Raw genomic sequence first — 19,945 nt, forward strand, 5'->3', positions numbered from 1 at the left:
AAGACACAGTTCAGTGATATTTAGCTAGCCTGGTCCCATTGTGTATGAGCTGCAGCCAACTCCTCTGTAGATGCCAAGCAGCACATGACATCTTTGGGATGACAGTGAGGAAACAGAGGGTTTGACTCCAGCAGCAGCAGACTGGACCACCAGGGTAGTTAGGAGGTAGCCATTACAGCAGCAGACTGGACCACCAGGGTAGTTAGGAGGTAACCATTACAGCAGCAGACTGGACCACCAGGGTAGTTAGGAGGTAGCCATTACAGCAGCAGACTGGACCACCAGGGTAGTTAGGAGGTAACCATAACAGCAGCAGACTGGACCACCAGGGTAGTTAGGAGGTAGCCATTACAGCAGCAGACTGGACCACCAGGGTAGTTAGGAGGTAACCATTACAGCAGCAGACTGGACCACCAGGGTAGTTAGGAGGTAGCCATTACAGCAGCAGACTGGACCACCAGGGTAGTTAGGAGGTAACCATTACAGCAGCAGACTGGACCACCAGGGTAGTTAGGAGGTAGCCATTACAGCAGCAGACTGGACCACCAGGGTAGTTAGGAGGTAGCCATTACAGCAGCAGACTGGACCACCAGGGTAGTTAGGAGGTAGCCATTACAGCAGCAGACTGGACCACCAGGGTAGTTAGGAGGTAGCCATTACAGCAGCAGACTGGACCACCAGGGTAGTTAGGAGGTAGCCATTACAGCAGCAGACTGGACCACCAGGGTAGTTAGGAGGTAACCATTACAGCAGCAGACTGGACCACCAGGGTAGTTAGGAGGTAGCCATTACAGCAGCAGACTGGACCACCAGGGTAGTTAGGAGGTAGCCATTACAGCAGCAGACTGGACCACCAGGGTAGTTAGGAGGTAGCCATTACAGCAGCAGACTGGACCACCAGGGTAGTTAGGAGGTAGTCATTACAGCAGCAGACTGGACCACCAGGGTAGTTAGGAGGTAACCATTACAGCAGCAGACTGGACCACCAGGGTAGTTAGGAGGTAACCATTACAGCAGCAGACTGGACCACCAGGGTAGTTAGGAGGTAACCATTACAGCAGCAGACTGGACCACCAGGGTAGTTAGGAGGTAACCATTACAGCAGCAGACTGGACCACCAGGGTAGTTAGGAGGTAGCCATTACAGCAGCAGACTGGACCACCAGGGTAGTTAGGAGGTAGCCATTACAGCAGCAGACTGGACCACCAGGGTAGTTAGGAGGTAGCCATTACCTCTGACAGAACTCAGCGGTCTCTAAACCGCAGCTGGGGGGGGGGGGGGGCGTCACAAAGCAGGAACAAGTAGAAAAAGCCAATTAACATTCCTAAATATTCTGAAATAACATGAAATGGACATTGGTATAATTGACAAATATTAAATTTTCTAGATTATTTTAGGAAATAAATCAAAAGTAGTAGCTATATCTGAATGTTTTTCAAAAGGTGGGCCCAACGTCCTTGAACGTGGTGATGCTTTGTGACACACCCCTCCGGGAGTTGATCAAAACATAAAACCAACAGACAAAATACACATGGGGAAACAAAAGAAAAATAGACTGTTGAAAAACAGAGGCATCTTCAGGAGGAATCAGTTTTACATAATCAATAAACATATCTAATCCTAACTAATATAAAGAGCGTTGCTAACTATCAACTATGATTCAGAACGCAGGACAAAACATAAAATGGTTCATATTTTTATTGCAAATCTAGAGATTCTATACTTGTAAGTAAATTCCACTCCGCATGAAATCGATATAAATACATTAAAAAAAGACACCGCAAGAAATTGCGAGCAGCTGCAGTCATGTTATCAATGAGTTAGTGGGAGGGCTGAACGCCCTTGAAATATGTTGTGTGGGCGGGGTCGTCAATAGGTAACACAGCCACAAATGTGGGCAGAGGGTACAGTGATTCCAGTAGAGAAGTATCGAAGTCCTGTGCTGATTTTCAGAGCAGATGGTAAAAATTACACCTTCCCCTAGAAGGTCCTTAGATCTGGAGAATAATGACAGAGGAAAGAAAGTGGGGGCGAGAGGAGGTGGGCGAGAGGTGGGTAAAGAGGGGGCGGGAGGGGAAAGAGATACAGATGGAGGGTCACCAGATGGTTAATCCTGTCATTGCAGCAGTTCCAACCTACAGAAAGCAATACAAGATGCTGATTGAGCACTTACATCATCAATGTCCTCATCATCATCTCCGATGTCGTCAAACTGGATGTCTTCATCGTCCCCGGGACCGAAGGTATCCGTCTCATTGATCTTGGCTGAGAGGGGAGGAGACAGGAAGAGGAGGAGTCAGAGACAACAAGGATGTGCAAACAAAACAACCCATGAATTTAACATCTACAAAACCAATCGTAGTCAGTCATCATGGGCTGTCAATAATTTCTAGCTTTCTTTCCTCATCTCTTCTCCTACATGACCACTATTCCAATCCCATTAGCTGTTACCGTAGCGACTACTCACCGTGCTCCGGTAGTTCTCCGTAGGCCTTCAGACTCCTGGCCTCGTCTGCATTGTACTTCAGGATCACATCAGCTTTGTTGTCCTATAGCAGGAGAAAAAAACCTCAACTCAAAGACGCTTTTATGATACAGTAACAATAAAGCTGAGCGATATGGCCTAAAAATCATCTTTATTTGTTCCAAACTTATGGGCGATTTCCGATTTATATATCGTTTTTTTTAACATGTTCTCTGAATAAGCGTTGTTGTACAATTAAAAGGTCAATAAACTGCATTCAAAACAGTCAGCAATAATCTAATGAATTCAGGGAGTGTGTAAGTATACCTGGGCTAAATATAGGCCTTCCACAACCATAAGACCAACTAATAATATCATTATTTAATCCAAATAGTTTAACCAGCTCTTTTTTTTAGCAATAATCACTGATCTGGCTTTCAACTCAGTCAATGAAAATACCCTTTTGTTACTAATTGAACCAGAACCATGCACATCCCCACTAATAAAAGGTCCAACCTCTTGTATCAGGCACAATAGAACATTGACACAGCACAGGGGGCTGCTGAGGGGAGGAAGGCTCACAATAATGGCTGGGATGGAAACCATGTGTTTGATGCCATTACACCATTTCTGCTCCAGCCATTACCACGAGCACCTTCTCCCCAGTGAAGGTCCCACCAACCTCCTGTGTAACACAGGTCTAATAAACAATCTCTCAAGCACAAGCCCACATGCTACTGACTAGTCAGATAATCGTTATATTTCAAGTCTAGACAACTTGGATCTATTTGCGAGCTAACAAGGTAGAACAGTTGAACTCCTATGAACACACCCTCCTGTCTGCCTCCAACAGCATGCTAGCCTGTCCACTTTGTTCAGATGTTGAAATCAAGTAGCCTACTTGGATAAGACGCTTATTTCTCAGAATGAGTTGCTAATTACTGATATAAATGTGTATTTTTATTCTCATTGCACATTTATAAAACAACTAGATAGGTAGCACAGCCGGTGGTAATTGTGCTAGTGGCACGTTGCACAGAAAATTAACATTTATTTTCCAGAAACAATGCTCATTGATAGGCTACTTCTGTTTTAGTAGGGTCAACTCTCTGTACGTTTTATGAGTTGAGAGATAAAAAAAAAGGTGTCGTTAGAAAGGTTTAGTTCTCATCGATGACACTCAAATAATGTCTCAGTGTCTTTCAGTGTCCATAGGACCCATTCTGTTGGACCAAACCTCAAACGTAAACAGTGAGTTGAAACAGCGGTATGTCATAGAGGAAGAAGTGATTTTTCATCTGTTGTTGTTGTGAGTGGCAGGGACTTTGTGTATGAGTGGGAATGTACACACAGGCACAGAAGGAGCAAAGGAGATAAGACCAAAAAGACAACAAGTGGACATAAACGCTCATAAAAACAAAACTTAATTATTGCGATACATTTTGTGCTAAAAAACACATTTGAATGAATCAAATTAATTCCATATAAATCGGCCAGCCCTAAGTGACAACCAAATGCACAGTCACCCACAACAACAGCAGCAGCAGTCGTAAACTTGCTGGTCATCTCACCTGGTAATCTCTCAGTCCCACCAGGATGATATCTGACGTGTTAATCCACACCTGAAAGAAAAACAACAGAAGAACTCTTTTACAAGGACATAAATCAGATGAATGGATAACAATCTGAAGAATTCGTTAACACACAACTGCAGCCCATGCTGTGTCGCGGTTGACAGTCCGTAGTGGGGAGAAAAGAAGAAAAAAAACATTGAGTCTGCATCATTCAGGGTTTCTCCTTGTGTGTCAATATAATGGGCGTGTGTTCCTACCTTTTTCCTGAGTTTTCCTCTGATGTGGCAGAGCCGCTTAACTCCGTCAAAACACATGGCTTCCAACCTCCCATTACCCAACATCTTAATCACCTGGGCATATTCTGCAGGAAAGAGAGAAGAACTTAACATACACAACATCACAGGAGTTGGGAACACCTGAGTGTACTCTACAGCACAGGAGAGACGGTTACATTGCTCCCACGGAGCAGGGCCATGTTGATCATTATGCTTGTGTGTTCTATTGAGGGTGAAGTTATACGTCTGCTCTAAAAACAGGGCTGCATTTTTATCTGCATTCCAGAAACTTGGGAAAAGGGGAGCTGTACATTCTAGAGTATTGTTAGGAGCAGTTGAGGTATTCCACACTGGGGAGAGACTGGCAGTTCTAATTCTAGAACTGGTGTGCGTGCAGGCTTTTGCTCTAGCCAAAGCACTTCAACAAAGACTTGATTCAGCCATGTTGCTGTTTGGCTGGAACAGAAGCCTACACCCACACAAGGCCTGGCAGAGAGTCCTCACCCTGCCCGTCCTCTTTGAACACCAGCTCTCTCTTCTCTGACTCGTTCTCATTTTTTCCACGTCGACGATTCTTTCCTCCCTTACCTGGAGAGGACAGTGATAAACAAATGAAGTCATACAGACCACTCACATTTTTGTCATTTAGCAGACACTTTCGCTCAGACTGTATTTAACTACTATAGCTACGTAAGGTAAAGGTTTTGAGTTTCACTATGAAATCAGAGTACCACACCCAATAGATACCTAACCTATACTGTATTATTATAGTGTTTCAATGTCAACCCCACATCACCAACTTTTATTCTATCTAACCTTTATTTAACTAGGCAAGTCATTTAAGAACAAATTCTTATTTACAATGACGGTCTACTCCGGCCAAACCCCCGACGATGCTGGTTCAATTGTGCCGCCTGGATTCGAACCAGGTACTATAGTGACGCCTCTTGCACTGAGATGCAGTGCCTCAGACTGCTGCACCACTCGGGAGTCCAACTACAGGAGGTACATGATGTGTTACAGCAACATGTGAAAATGTTTTACAGGAATAGAGCGCAGATATGCCATATGGCCAACTACAGTCAGTACGTGAAACCTTCAGGCAAATGTAGCTAACTGACTGTGGATTGAATGGGTTCTACTACAGTTGCTAGTTAAGACGACAGGTCATGTGCGCCCTTAACAGTACTATTTAACGTCAGAACGACAATACAGCGAGCTGGCTGCTCTTAATTTACGTAGTCTGTACGTACCTAGATTTGTGAAAATATATGCTACGAAGCTGGTGGTTACCGTTAGTCATTATGTTAGCTAGCTATTCAACTGTGTCACGTTTTCACTGCGTGTAGAGACTGAAGTAGTCAGAGACTGCAGGACAAGATCCGGGAATAGACGGCGCTTCTAACACTTTACCTTTATTCTTGGGCATATTCTTTACAGCTCAGATCTTCTCTTCGTCCCGTGGTGATTGGGTGGCGCTTACTGCTATATGAACAATAATGAGAAAGAAAAACGTCCCAATTTCTCCCGGAAGAATTCACGGAAAACCAATTCACCACTTGTGCACCGGTTTACGCATGCGCATGACATGTCATACAAAATGGTAAAGCTTTATTTACACATGTGAAACAGCAATACACCATGCTAGCTAGTTACTGTCTTTCTTTCTCATTTAAGTTTCGGAATGCAACAATATTACACATTTAAATCAAACACACCAAACCATAACACAAATCATATATTCATTTGAAAATATCTTTGTAAATGTACTTACTTGGGAAAGGACCACAGACACAGTGTAAACAAGGACCACAGACACAGTGGAAACATATGGAACGTATTGACTAATATTTTAACATTTTCATATGCTGGAACTGGGTAAGTGTTTACAATAATAAAACCTATCGATTAAATATACATTTTATATGATCCATTCGAATAAAAATAATATAGCCTAGTAGAAACACTCCACTACAGTAGGTGGCGATAGAGCACATTTTCTGATAATAAAACAGAAGAAGAACAATTTGCTAGCTATTTTAGCAATCCATGATAAATTATAACAGTTTGGTAGCTGGAAAATATGATTGTGGTTGAATTTACACATATCCATGGATATTTCTGAATTCGCCACTGTTCGAACTTCATAGCCAGATAGAGAGAAAGTGGAAAGTCAACGTGCGGATATAAATTAGTTACTCTACACTGTAGATAGCTTAGCCACAGTGCTAACTGATAGCAGACAGCAATAACAAAGATACTGGTAGTCCGGGTCAGTGTGTGCAAACGCAGCTGTCACACCTCGGCGACGACACAACATTTGTAGCTAAAACGTACCTCAAGTTGTGACTCAGTTTCATTAGAAAATAACTGGCTAAAGAGAAGAACGCAATGGAAATCCATAAATGCATTGTTAGAGGATGCGCCAATCAATCGGACGCAATTATTCATTACAGTTTACCAGAGGAACCCCAGAGACGCCAACGGTGGCTACAGTTTATCAATGGAAGCAACCCGGGAGAGCAAATTCCAGATGTTTCCCGTTTATGTGGCGACCACTTTGCTGAAGAGTGCTTCACAGAACTTGATCTCGGTTTCACCACGAGGTTAATATTAAATCTTGACGCAATCCCATCGATTTATTCCTCTGATAAAACATCGGCTTATCGGAAACACACCGTGAGTATGATATTCGCGCAATGAGGCTAGCCTACAATTATTATTATTATTTGTACATGTTTTATTAAACTTAATTTAACATTGTGGCAAACTGTTGTTTAGGCTATAGAATCAAAAACAGTAGCCTAGGCTATAGGATCATTAATCAAAGACAATAGACTGAAAAGGTTTTAGTAGAGAAGATGGCGGCGCAATTGCTTCAAACATTTGCCGTCAATTAACTAGTTAATTTCTTTAACTTTTCACTCCATCAACAAAAACATATTTTTAGTTCTTATAGGCGGATCTTGAAATACTTTATAGCTATCTAAAATTGCCTTCCAGGCCTAGCCTACAGTTTATTAAACCAAGTGTAGCCCTGAACTAGTAGTATCTATCTGCGCACACAGGAAGCTCTGATTCAAACTCCGATTTAGCAGATATGCAAAGTTTATATTGTCAAAATCCGTCCTTTGATCACCAAATAGGCTTTTACGCTGACCAACTAACGAAGCAAAGAACATATTTTGACATAGCTTGCAGAGCTGGTGAATCTGAGCTTTCTGGGTGTTAGAGGTACATGAAGCACAACCTTCAACACTAAAACTTGAATAGAATAATGTTGCTTCTAAATGAAACACTTCATGTTCATCTCTAACAGGTGTACACTGAGAGGGCGAAGGGGACTGGGATGGTGGAAGGCAAAATGGCCGGCATCAAGGAGGAGCCAGTGGACAGGGAGTTGGATTCGCAGGTGAATCGCTGGAACAATTTGTTGGGTTCACTCAGCAAGTCGTTTAGTTCAATCAAAAAGGAAGATGTTGGGGAGGATGAGAGCAGTGCAGAGAGCTATGACCAGATTAGAGTGGTGAAAATAGGAGACTCGCACACAGGAGAGAGGAAGGATGATGGAGGAGAGTATGGGATGGAATACTCACACACTCACCCATATGAAGGAGAGGATGGAGGCTATGATGCCATGGTAACAGACCTTCACAGGAAAGAGAAAATGAATGTGACGGCGCGTGAGGTGGAGGGAGTGTTTGTGATAGAAAACTCAAACCCAGAGGAGGAATGTAGAGAATATGTGGTAGGGGAGGAGGTATGGCAGATGGAGGAAAGGGGAGAGAGCAGGACGGTAGAGATGTGGGGGGAAAAGGGGAAACGGAGAAAGCTTCCGGGGCCGCAATGGTGGAGATATGAGCAAGAGAGGAGGAAAACCCAGGAAGACGAATGGAAGATGATTGCAGAGAGGGCGAGGGAGGAAGAGAGGGAGAGACAGAAAGGTCGGACTGTGGAGGGGAAAAAGAGGGTGGCAGGGTTCCGCTGCCCACAGTGCTGCAAAACCTTCCAGTACCGAAGCGAGTTACTGGAGCATAAAACTAGCTGCTGCACTAATGCGAAATACGCCTGCCCAGTGCCACTCTGCCCCCAAATCTACCAATCCAAGGCTTCCCTGACGAATCACGTTTGCTTCCACCATGTGAAGGAGGACAACAAGGAGGAAAAGGACTTGGATGCTATCCGGAAAGCCAGAGGAGTCGGGGAGCATCAGAATAAATACCAACCCAGCCATAAGAAATTCTTCTGCCCACTCTGCAAAACATACTACAGAAACCAGATAGTCCTCGACAAGCACTCTCGTAGTCACACCAGTCTCCACAAAGTGATGTTGTGCTGCTCCTTCTGCTCTGTGGAGATGCTGAATAAATGCACAATGAAAAAGCACTACAACACGGAACACCCAGGCAGGGTCCCGCGCTGTGAGATGTGTGAAAGAAACTTCTCCTCGATCGACATCTTTCTAACACATCAGTTTAGACACGTGGCCGTGACTCCTTACTACTGCTATGAGTGTCACATCTACCAGCTCACCCAGAGGGGCCTCACTGTCCACCTGAAAAACCACGCTCTCAGACGCAACCAGAAGCAGCTAGACCAGCAGTCTGGGAAAATCAACAAACCTGACAATACAGGGAATCATAGTACAGCCCCTCTGAAGAAAAGTCCCTCCCCTCTACCAAACAACCATGCACATCTACAAGATAACCACGCCCATCTACAAGAGATCAAAGAAGAATTTATGACCAAATAAATAGAATCTCAATCTAGTTGTGTTTTTAACCCCTCCCCTTTGTCCCATAACCACCCCCCTCCTCTGACATGAACAACTGACTTGTCCCATAACCACCCCCCTCCTCTGACATGAACAACTGACTTGTCCCATAACCACCCCCCTCCTCTGACATGAACAACTGACTTGTCCCATAACCACCCCCCTCCTCTGACATGAACAACTGACTTGTCCCATAGCCACCCCCCTCCTCTGACATGAACAACTGACTTGTCCCATAACCACCCCCCCTCCTCTGACATGAACAACTGACTTGTCCCATAACCACCCCCCTCCTCTGACATGAACAACTGACTTGTCCCATAACCACCCCCCTCCTCTGACATGAACAACTGACTTGTCCCATAACCACCCCCCTCCTCTGACATGAACAACTGACTTGTCCCATAACCACCCCCCTCCTCTGACATGAACAACTGACTTGTCCCATAACCACCCCCCTCCTCTGACATGAACAACTGACTTGTCCCATAACCACCCCCCCTCCTCTGACATGAACAACTGACTTGGTAACTTTATTAGTGAATATGTCTGTACAGGAGAAACCTGAGACTGGGATCAAATGATCTAACTAAAGAACAGCTACTACTTGGTTGTTACAGTAAATGAATTCTGAAGCTGTTTGATTTATCGATACAGATGGAATGGGAGAAATGACTTTCAAGCTAACTGTCATTTACAGAGTTTAGGTTTGTAAAAATGGGATTCTTATTGGTTTTCAGATTGTAGCCCACTTGTACAGTATTTGTCACTTTCACCTTGAAGGCCATGCGTCTTCAACGCGCTGTAAGCCCTTTATAAGCCCCATAATATCCTACATGGTATGTATTTACCTGTCATTTATTATAGAGATAATTCAGTTCAATCTTTTGTATTGTCCTTTTATCAATTTAGATTTAGAGAATTGTCTTACACAACATTAGATGTAAGTAGCTTAACGTAAAATGTGATAGTCGCAAATGTAATGAATTGTTTCTGAGTTAACATTTGGGTTTGTATTTGTTTGTAGAGTATATTATTAGCCCGTACATGATCCTAGTGCCAACTCTAGTACATTTCTATTTATGCCAGATGTATACATTAGGAACTCTCTGGGCCAATGGAAAGAAGAGAGAACTCTCTCTGGGCCAATCGGAAGCCAAGTGAACTTTCTCTGCCCAATAGAGATTAGACCGGAACGCCACTGTAGCCCTGTCATCCTGGAGCCTTTTGGTGTCGACTGGTTCCATTACAGAACATCTTTGATGCATTGTTCTCTATGCTGTTGACTGTATGTTGTCTGAATAAAAAGCCTTTCTGTAGTAGTTACTGGTCAGTGAAAAACACAGTTGTATACTGAAGGTATTTTTATTATGTTCAATACAAAGTCCTACTGTGACTCCACTGAGATACAAAACCAGAGAGAGGAGACAGCAGCAGGGGTGGAGGAAGGGACACTATCTCCACTGGATAGGGACAGAGGAAGGAGAGAAAAAATACATCTCATCTACTCTCACACTGGAAGGGGAAAAAAACATACAGACATCTCAAACACACAAGCTTACAGCTCTGCTACCAGTCAAGCAGAACCTGAAAGACTGTGTTACAACACATACAGAAGAGCTGAGGGAGAGCGATCCAGGATCAGCTCATTAATTCAATACTACTGCTACAAGTCATTGATACTGTAGCTACATCTTTTTTTCATTCAATTAGACAGACAGTGTTTTAAAGGGATTGACCAGAAGTCAGCAGGTGCCAGCTGGCCCATACAGTAACATACTGGATTACCTCCACAACTGTGTCATGCCATTCCAGATGGCAGGTTGAAAGGGTTCAATTCAGCATAAAATATCATGTCCCTTCTATCCACACATTTCTACATCCATGGACCTCTCCCACCCACCTGTGTGCTTACATGACACAGTTAATGGACTTATAAAATGCTTGGTATTTCATCTAGAAACCTGAGCTGCTGTACTGGAACAGTAGTGTCAGTTCAGTGTCGGACACAGACTCCTCATGGCGTCATCCAAGCATGCTGCTTTCAAATGTACCTAGGAACTGGGAAACACAAGGTTCAGAGGAGTCCTGAGGAGCATTTGAAGGCATCAACATATACACAGACTCGCTGTCCAGATAACCACTGCTTAACACTGGTCGAGGATCAGGTTTCCCTTGGTGTCTGTAAATGTTGAGGTGTGGCGTGGACAGGGCAGGCTGTGCCCAGACTGGCCCACCAAAGCCATGATTGGACCTCAGTCCAGACTGGCCTCACTCTGGATGTTGTGGCTGACTGGGAGGAGCTTGTCTCTACATAGGGGGTGGGGTCAGTGGAGCTCTACCTGCTCTCTGATGACATCACTAGTTTTGTCCCTGTCTGATGACTCAGTCACAGAAGAGGTTACCACAGATTTTCTAAACCCAGAGATGCAACATCGTTAGACATCTGTGAACGCGAAACAGACCAAGCTGACCAGGGTTTGGGGGTTGTGAAGTCAATGAGAGAAGTAAAACATTCTTCCTTAGTTGTTCATTTTCTCAAAATCTAAATCCACAACCTATAATTGATCCAATTTCTTAAGTAGTTGAACGTGTTATTACTCCAACCTTGTGAAATTGACTAACGGACACATTTTCCCCAAAAATGATATGGAAGGAGTGCCTTTGATTTGACATGAGACGACCGTTAGACCCAATGACATGTTTCTACGCATGAGCTTAGCTAGCCAACATCGCCATAACATTGCCGAAAAGTGTGGTCTGGGATTTCTATTGGAGAAGCCGTTTTAGCCTATCTTCATATTGTACTGTCTTTGAGGCTACTTAGGTTTATACACAGAGCTACATTATACACTTCATCATCATTTTAATATGGGTCTTAAATGCATAATGCAGGTATCTCAAATGTTCCCAGAAGTACAGACATCTAAATACAGCACATCCATGTTCCTGACAATTGTCTCTTGAGTCTAGAGGCAACACGAATTGTCCAAAGCAAAGACTGGAGAGACGCTACAATGTGGTCACCATCAGCCCTGGTCCAACAGAGCTATAGGCTGTAGTTCCAGCCCTGGTCCAGCAGAGCTATAGGCTGTAGTTCCAGCCCTGGTCCAACAGAGCTATAGGCTGTAGTTCCAGCCCTGGTCCAACAGAGCTATAGGCTGTAGTTCCAGCCCTGGTCCAACAGAGCTATAGGCTGTAGTTCCAGCCCTGATCCAACAGAGCTATAGGCTGTAGTTCCAGCCCTAATCCAACAGAGCTATAGGCTGTAGTTCCAGCCCTGGTCCAACAGAGCTATAGGCTGTAGTTCCAGCCCTGATCCAACAGAGCTATAGGCTGTAGTTCCAGCCCTGGTCCAACAGAGCTGTAGGCTGTAGTTCCAGCCCTGATCCAACAGAGCTATAGGCTGTAGTTCCAGCCCTGGTCCAACAGAGCTATAGCACCAGGGGTGAAGACCACTGGGTTAGTTAATAACTGAGCAGGGTCAGGGGGGTCCCAGGTGCATCAGAGTTCTGTCCAGGTCATCTGAGGAACCAGGTCTGTCTGTCTGAGCAGAGCTCTAGCAGGGTTATAAGTCTGAGGTGAAATGTCAACGGTCAGAGGGCAGTGGAGGTGAGTTTCTTCACCCCCCTCCGTTGGGCTAGAGTGGAACATCCCACGGGGTCCAGGACAGGTGGAACGTTCCTGTTGAGGGCAGAGTAGGTGGCTGCCATGGCGCTCTGCGATAATAAAAAATGTCAACTTACACTTTATAGTGTCATACACACAATAAAATATACTGAGATGTTAAAACAGGACATTTAGAGTGTCTGTTACCTTGACCAGGTGTGGAGCGTCCTGTCTGGTCAGTGTGAACTTGGGCAGGTGGTCTCGGTGTGTGACCCAGGGATGACACAACACCTGGCCGGCTGTCAAACGCTGGTGGGGGTCCACGTGTAACATCTTAGACACCAGCTCCTACAGGTCAGAGGTCAAAAACATATTAAAACATTATCATCCATTGAGTATGTGTTTGAATGTTGACAACATTCCCTTGGCTTCGGTGTGAGTGTGTGTGATTGTGTGTGTGTGTACCTTGGCCTCTGCTGAAACAGAGTTCCAGTATCCTCCGGTCAGAGAGAACTTCCCGCTGCCGATCCGAGCCAGGATCTCCTCTGGTGTGTCCTCTGGACCGTTGGCAAACGGAGTGAACCTGGAGAGAAGAAGAGGGAGGAGAGATTTTTTTTTTGTTGAGGGAGAAGAGAGAAGGGTAAACAATTGCAAATACACAAACAGCCATACCAGAAGGTTAGTCCAGGGAAACCATTCGCCACACACACACACACACACACACACACACACACACACACACACACACACACACACACACACACACACACACACACACACACACACACACACACACACACACACACACGCACACACACACACACACACACACACACACACACACACACACGCACACACACACACACACACACACACACACACACACACACACACACACACACACACACACACACACACACAGCCTTACCCTGTGAGCATAGTGTAGAGTAGGACTCCTAGACTCCAGATGTCACAGGCAGCATCATAACCCTGCTTCTTCAACACCTAGACAACACACACCCACATACTGTATGGTCAGTGGATGAGAGGGTACATGTAGAGAATATCAGCGGTTACGGAGAGAGAGAGAAGAAAAGACTAGTTTGAAAGAGAGAATTGTCAGAACGAAGAGGAAAGAGAGAGAGAGAGAGAGAGAGAGAGAGGGTGTGACAGAGAGGGAGAGAGAGACATATATAGAGAGAGATAGACAGAGAGAGAGAGAGACAGAGAAAGAGACTATTACATAATATGACATTTGAAATGTCTTTATTATTTGGTATAATGTTTACTGTACATTTTTTATTGTTTATTTCACTGTTGTTTATTATCTATTTCACTTGCTTTTGCAATGTCAACATATGTTTCCCATGCCAATAAAGCCCTTAAATTGAATTGAGAGGGAGGGAGAGACAGAGAAACAGAGCCAGGGAGAGAAACAGAGAGGGAGGGAGAGACAGAGAAACAGAGAGGGAGGTCCTACAGTACCACCTAGATATTCTGCCAGACCTGGGCCCTGCCAGACCTGGGCCCTGACAGACCTGGGCCCTGACAGACCTGGGCCCTGACAGACCTGGGCCCTGACAGACCTGGGCCCTGACAGACCTGAGCCCTGAGAGTAAATCTCAGTAAGACCAAAATAATGGTGTTCCAAAAATACATATTCCATCTAGACAATGTTGCCCTCGAGCACACAAACAACTATACAATACCTTGGCCTAAACATCAGCACCACGGGTAACTTCCAAAAAGGGCCTTCTATGCCATCAAAAGGAACATAGAATTCGACATACCAATTAGGATCTGGCTAAAAATACTTGAATCAGTTATAGAACCCATTGCCTTTTATGGTTGTGAGGTCTGGGGTCCGCTCACCAACCAAGAATTTACAAAATGGGACAAACACCAAATTTAGACTCTACATGCAGAATTCTGCAAAAATATCCTCTGTGTACAACTTAAAACACCAAATAATGCATGCAGAGCAGAATTAGGCCGATACCCACTAATTATCAAAATTCAGAAAAGAGACGTTAAATTTTACAACCACCTAAAAGGAATTGACTCCCAAACCTTCCATAACAAAGCCATCACCTACAGAGAGATGAACCTGGAGAAGAGTCCCCTAACCAAGCTGGTCTTCGGGCTTTGTTCACAAACACAAACAGACCCCACAGAGCCCCAGGAAAGCAACACAATTAGACCCAAGCAAATCATGAGAAAACAAAAAGATAATTACTTGACACATTGGAAAGAATGAACAAGAAAACAGTCAAATCTTTCCTTACGTTTGTGTCAGTCACAGTGGTCAGGTATTCAGTCACAGTGGTCAGGTATTCAGTCACAGTAGTCAGGTATTCAGTCACAGTGGTCAGGTATTCAGTCACAGTAGTCAGGTATTCAGTCACAGTGGTCAGGTATTCAGTCACAGTAGTCAGGTATTCAGTCACAGTGGTCAGGTATTCAGTCACAGTGGTCAGGTATTCAGTCACAGTGGTCAGGTATTCAGTCACAGTAGTCAGGTATTCAGTCACAGTGGTCAGGTATTCAGTCACAGTAGTCAGGTATTCAGTCACAGTGGTCAGGTATTCAGTCACAGTGGTCAGGTATTCAGTCACAGTGGTCAGGTATTCAGTCACAGTGGTCAGGTATTCTGTCAGAGTGGTCAGGTATTCAGTCACAGTGGTCAGGTATTCTGTCACAGTGGTCAGGTATTCAGTCACAGTGGTCAGGTATTCAGTCACAGTGGTCAGGTATTCTGCCACTGTGTACTCTCTGTTTAGGGACAAATAGCATTCTAGTTTGCTCTATGTACAGACTCAGTGAGCATAGCCTTGCTATTGAGAAAGGCCGTAGGCAGACCTGGCTCTCAAGAGAAGACAGGCTATGTGCTCACTGCCCACAAAATGAGGTGGAAACCGAGCTGCACTTCCTAACCTCCTGCCCAATGTATGACAATATTAGAGACACATATTTACCCTCAGATTACACAGATCAACAAAGAATTCAAAAACAAACCCGATTTTGATAAACTCATATCTACTGGGTGAAATACCACAGTGTGCCATCACAGCAGCAAGATTTGTGACCTGTTGCCACAAGAAAAGGTCAACCAGTGAAGAACAAACACCATTGTAAATACAATCCATATTTATGCTTATTTATTTTCCCTTTTGTACTTTAACTGTTTGCACATCGTTACAACACTGTATATATACATAATATACATTTGTAATGTCTTTATTATTTTGGAACTTCTGTGAGTGTAATGTTTACTGTTCACTTTTATTGTTCATTTCACTTTTGTATATTATCTACGTCACTTGCTTTGGCAATGTTAATATATGTTTCCCATGCCTATTAAGCCCCTTGAATTGAATTGAGAGGGAGAGAGTTAGAGAGAGTGAGAGAGAGAGAGAGAGAGAGAGAGAGAGAGAGAGAGAGAGAGAGAAAGCGAGAGAGAGGGGGAGAGGGAGAGAAAGAGAGAGGGACAGACAGAAAGGGAGAGAGAGAGAGAGAGGGTAGGGGACAGAGAGACAGAGAGAAAGAGAGAGAGGGGGGAACAGAGAGAAAGAGAGAGGGGGGGACAGAGAGAAAGAGAGGGAGAGAGAAAGAGAGAGGGGGGGAACAGAGAGGGAGAGAGAGAGAGACAGAGTGTGTGGCATGGTACATACCTCTGGAGCTACAAAGTTAGCTGTGTAGCACGGCGTCATCAGCAGGCCGTTCTCAGCTCTCAGCTGCTTGGCAAAACCAAAGTCACAGATCCTGATGGACTCAGCGTTCCCACTCTCATCCACATACAGGATATTACTGGGCTTCAGGTCCCTGTGCACCACCTGGCAGTCAATCAACCAATCAGGCAATTCATAAATGAATCAATCACACACATCAACACATTGAAAGACAACTGGTATGCTGTAAAGAAAAATAATAATAAAAAGACAAGTAGGACCAAAGGGTTATATAACTTGATATGCCCTCCTACTGAAGAGTCATTTAACACACACACACACATACACACACACACACACACACACACACACACACACACATACACAGACACACACACACACACATACACACACACACACACACACAGACACACAGACACAGACACACACACACAGACACAGACACACACACAGACACACACACACATACACACACACACACACACACAGACACAGACACACACACACGCAGACACACAGACACACAGACACACACACACACACACACACACACAGACACACAGACACACAGACACACACACACACACACACACACACACACACACACACACACACACACACTTACCCCCTGTATGTGTAGGTACTCAACAGTCTTGGTGATGGTGTATAGGACAGCGCTAGCTTCTCTCTCTGAGAAGAACTTCTGTCTCAGTATTTTATCCAGCAGCTCTCCTCCCTTCATCAGCTCTGTGACCAGATACACTGTCCTACCGTCATCAAACACCTACAGCAGACACAGCAGGGTTATACCGGTGCAATAGTGTGTGTGTGTTTTTGTTTAACTATCCTTGTGGGCACCAGAAATCCTCACAAGGATAGTAAAACAAAGAACATTCGGACAAGTGGGGACATTTCGCCGGTCCCCACGAGGAAAAATGCTATTTTAGGCTGAGGGGTCAGGTTTAGGGTTAGGGGTTAGGGGGTACGGTTAGGTATAGTTATAGGGTTAGGGAGTTAGGGTTAGGGAAAACAGGATTTGGGATGGGAATCAATTCTTTGGTCCCCCCACAAGGATATCAATACAAAAATGTGTGTGTGTGAGACTCACATCCTTTAGTGTGATGACGTTGGGATGTTGTCCGTATCTCATTAGGATCTCCACCTCCTCTGTTGGGTCTCTGTTGGCCTTACTGATGATCTACATCATATACACACACACACACACACACACACACACACACACACACACACACACACACACACACACATAAACACACACACACACGCACACACACGCACACACACACACGCAGACACACACACACACACACACACACACACACACACACACACACACACACACACACACACACACACACACACACACACACACACACACACACACAGTGTTCTGGGGTTGAAACCAATACCAACTTGTGTGTACGGTTCTGAATACTAACAATACAATGGTCAATATCAGTGCTTTCTGGGGGGGGTGTGTCTCACTTTAACCGCGTACTCCATGCCAGTGGCCTTGTGTATACAGCGTTTGCAGACAGAGTATGATCCCAGTCCTATTTCCTCCTTGACTTCATATGCTTCTGACAGCTGGGACATATTCCTGTGTAGCTGCTACACACACACACACACACACACACACACACACACACACACACACACACACACACACACACACAGATGAAAAATCATAAATTACAAGATCCTGTGTGTGTGTGTGTGTGCGTGTGTGTGTGTGTGTGTGTGTATGTGCGTGCGTGTGTGCGTGTCTGCCTGTGTGTGTGTGTGTCTGTGTCTGTGTGTATGTGTGCGTGTGTGTGTGTCTGTATGTGTGTCTGTGTGTGTGTCTGTGTGTGTGTGTCTCTGTGTGTGTCTGTGTGTGTGTCTGTGTGTGTGTCTCTGTGTGTGTCTGTGTGTGTGTGTGTGTCTCTGTGTGTGTCTGTGTGTGTGTCTCTGTGTGTGTCTCTGTGTGTGTCTGTGTGTCTGTGTGTGTGTGTCTGTGTGTGTGTCTCTGTGTGTGTCTCTGTGTGTGTCTGTGTGTGTCTCTGTGTGTGTCTGTATGTGTGTGTGTGTGTCTCTGTGTACCTGTACTACAGTAGTCTGTAGTGGTTGTGTCTCTTCCTCTGATGTAATGGCTACAAAGCTGAATCCTCGGAACAGCTGGTGGGCGTTGGCACTGGGCGGAACCCCCGGGGAATCTACACACACACATAGACACACACACACACACATACAGACACACACAGAGACACACACACACACACATAGACACACAAGTGGTTGAACGTCAAAAGATGAAAGAGTAATTGAGGCATGGATGGACAGAGAGACGTGTGTGTGCGTGTGTGTGTACCTTTGGGTGTTTTAGCGGTGAACTCTGGGTCGAAATAGAAGGTGTCGTCCGGTCGTCCCGTAGCAGGTTTGAAGGGAGGGTGGAGCTCTCTACGGAACAGTTTCTACACACAGAGATAGAGAACACATGATATGGTATATACTGACTCTACAGCCTCTGAAACACAGTGAGAAGAGACGTCTCATCACTCACGTTCCAGTCTATGGTGCAGTAGAAGTGATGTCTTTTAATCTCCTCCACCCCGTCTGGGCCGGCCCCTACAGAGAACAGAACCAGAAGTTACACTTCAGCACAGATCTGAGATCAGATTATCTCCCTCAATCCTAACATGAACCATTAGGGGGAAATCTTAGCCCTGACCTAAGATCAGGTTGTGTTACCTAGCCTGTTAGTAGGGTTGCGTTTGAAAAGGTTCCTCAGGAGACTCTGGGCTTCGGAACTCAAAAACTGTGGCATCCCCAACTTAGCCCTGAGAAGAGAAATAGGTCAAAGAAAGAACGGAAGGAATGCAGAAGGGAAGGCAGTGATAGAGGGACAATAGAGTACATGAGACAGTACAGTTATTGACACAGTCATTACATATCAACCTGTACTCAATCTGACTGAATGCTGAAGTCCAGACACCCAGTATCAGTAACACACACAGGAAACTAACTCAGCGTTTAACAGAAACCATCTCAGCAGCCTAGAGAAAGACACATTCTCAACATTTTCCACTGAGAGGGAGAGATAAATCATTCTGTGTTGAAATCGCTCTTACCCATCCCATTTCTTTTGCACTTTCCTGCACCCTTCCTCTCTTTACCATTCCATCTCTCTCCTGCTTTACCCCCCTCTTTCTCTCCATCTCTCCCCTCTTCCACCCTCCCTCTCTCCTCCTCTCTCTCTCTCTCTCTCTCTCTCTCTCTCTCTCTCCATCTCTCCCCTCTTCCCTTTCCCCTGTCTCTCTCTCTCTCGCTCTCTCTCTCTCTCTCTCTTTCTCTCCATCTCTCCCCTCTTCCACCCTCCCTATCTCCTTCTCTCTCTCTCTCCCTCTCTCTCCTCCCCTCTCTCTCTCTCTCTCTCTCTCTCTCTCTCTCCATCTCTCCCCTCTTCCACCCTCCCTCTCTCCTCCTCTCTCCTCCTCTCTCTCTCTCCTCTCTCTCTCTCTCTCTCTCTCCCCTCTTCCCCCTTCCCCTCTCTCTCCCCT

General features: G+C 45.0%; 3 protein-coding genes across 7 annotated transcripts in view; 1 reads left to right on the forward strand and 2 right to left on the reverse strand.

Annotated features, from left to right (window-relative positions):
* Window positions 1-1,680: 1,680 nt before the first annotated feature.
* Window positions 1,681-6,905, reverse strand: LOC110489632 (eukaryotic translation initiation factor 1A, X-chromosomal). Of its 2 annotated transcripts, XM_090199332.1 has the most exons (8): window positions 5,727-6,905; window positions 5,175-5,309; window positions 4,818-4,901; window positions 4,296-4,399; window positions 4,036-4,086; window positions 2,468-2,549; window positions 2,174-2,265; window positions 1,681-1,997 (listed from the first exon to the last, which is right to left on the reverse strand). In XM_090199332.1, exons 4-8 carry the CDS (start codon window positions 4,377-4,379, stop codon window positions 1,992-1,994), a joined length of 315 nt encoding a protein of 104 aa, XP_090055458.1. In that variant the 5' UTR covers window positions 4,380-4,399; window positions 4,818-4,901; window positions 5,175-5,309; window positions 5,727-6,905; the 3' UTR covers window positions 1,681-1,991. The 2 variants fall into 2 exon arrangements, with proteins under 2 accessions (XP_090055458.1, XP_021418041.1); XM_021562366.3 differs by lacking the exon at window positions 5,175-5,309 and having other exon boundaries at window positions 5,727-5,899.
* LOC110489629 (uncharacterized) lies at window positions 6,316-10,409 on the forward strand. Of its 2 annotated transcripts, none has more exons than XM_021562363.3 (2): window positions 6,316-6,992; window positions 7,633-10,409. In XM_021562363.3, exons 1-2 carry the CDS (start codon window positions 6,705-6,707, stop codon window positions 9,064-9,066), a joined length of 1,722 nt encoding a protein of 573 aa, XP_021418038.2. In that variant the 5' UTR covers window positions 6,316-6,704; the 3' UTR covers window positions 9,067-10,409. The 2 variants fall into 2 exon arrangements, with proteins under 2 accessions (XP_021418038.2, XP_021418039.2); XM_021562364.3 differs by having other exon boundaries at window positions 6,346-6,919.
* Window positions 10,410-10,436: 27 nt separating this feature from the next.
* The window catches only part of LOC110489631 (ribosomal protein S6 kinase alpha-3), a 30,396-nt gene continuing 20,887 nt past the window's right edge, over window positions 10,437-19,945 (reverse strand). For 2 of the 3 annotated variants that reach the window (XM_090199331.1, XM_090199329.1), the window contains 12 exons: window positions 19,137-19,225; window positions 18,949-19,013; window positions 18,757-18,859; window positions 18,489-18,601; window positions 17,892-18,017; window positions 17,494-17,583; window positions 17,011-17,169; window positions 16,368-16,529; window positions 13,625-13,701; window positions 13,162-13,279; window positions 12,904-13,044; window positions 10,437-12,806 (listed from right to left, as the gene is read on the reverse strand). In XM_090199331.1, coding sequence (XP_090055457.1) covers window positions 12,684-12,806; window positions 12,904-13,044; window positions 13,162-13,279; window positions 13,625-13,701; window positions 16,368-16,529; window positions 17,011-17,169; window positions 17,494-17,583; window positions 17,892-18,017; window positions 18,489-18,601; window positions 18,757-18,859; window positions 18,949-19,013; window positions 19,137-19,225 — 1,366 coding nt within the window. In that variant the 3' untranslated portion in view covers window positions 10,437-12,683. The remainder of the gene's footprint in view (window positions 12,807-12,903; window positions 13,045-13,161; window positions 13,280-13,624; window positions 13,702-16,367; window positions 16,530-17,010; window positions 17,170-17,493; window positions 17,584-17,891; window positions 18,018-18,488; window positions 18,602-18,756; window positions 18,860-18,948; window positions 19,014-19,136; window positions 19,226-19,945) is intronic. The other variant, XM_090199330.1, reaches the window with a different exon arrangement.

Source organism: Oncorhynchus mykiss, chromosome 15 (genome assembly GCF_057628025.1).
Source record: "Oncorhynchus mykiss isolate SJ-2025 chromosome 15, ASM5762802v1, whole genome shotgun sequence".
Lineage (NCBI taxonomy): Eukaryota > Metazoa > Chordata > Actinopteri > Salmoniformes > Salmonidae > Oncorhynchus > Oncorhynchus mykiss.

Excerpts from the sequence above, each read along its gene's own strand:
- LOC110489632 (XM_021562366.3), bottom strand. Across the intron at positions 4,087-4,295 it reads GAGGAAAACTCAGGAAAAAG|GTGTGGATTAACACGTCAGA; the intron begins GTAGGAACACAC and ends TTTTTCTTTCAG. Across the intron at positions 2,550-4,035 it reads TGGGACTGAGAGATTACCAG|GACAACAAAGCTGATGTGAT; the intron begins GTGAGATGACCA and ends CTCCTGCTATAG.
- LOC110489629 (XM_021562363.3), top strand. The coding sequence starts at position 6,705 with ATGGAAATCCATAAATGCATTGTTAGAGGATGCGCCAATCAATCGGAC. Across the intron at positions 6,993-7,632 it reads CGGCTTATCGGAAACACACC|GTGTACACTGAGAGGGCGAA; the intron begins GTGAGTATGATA and ends CATCTCTAACAG.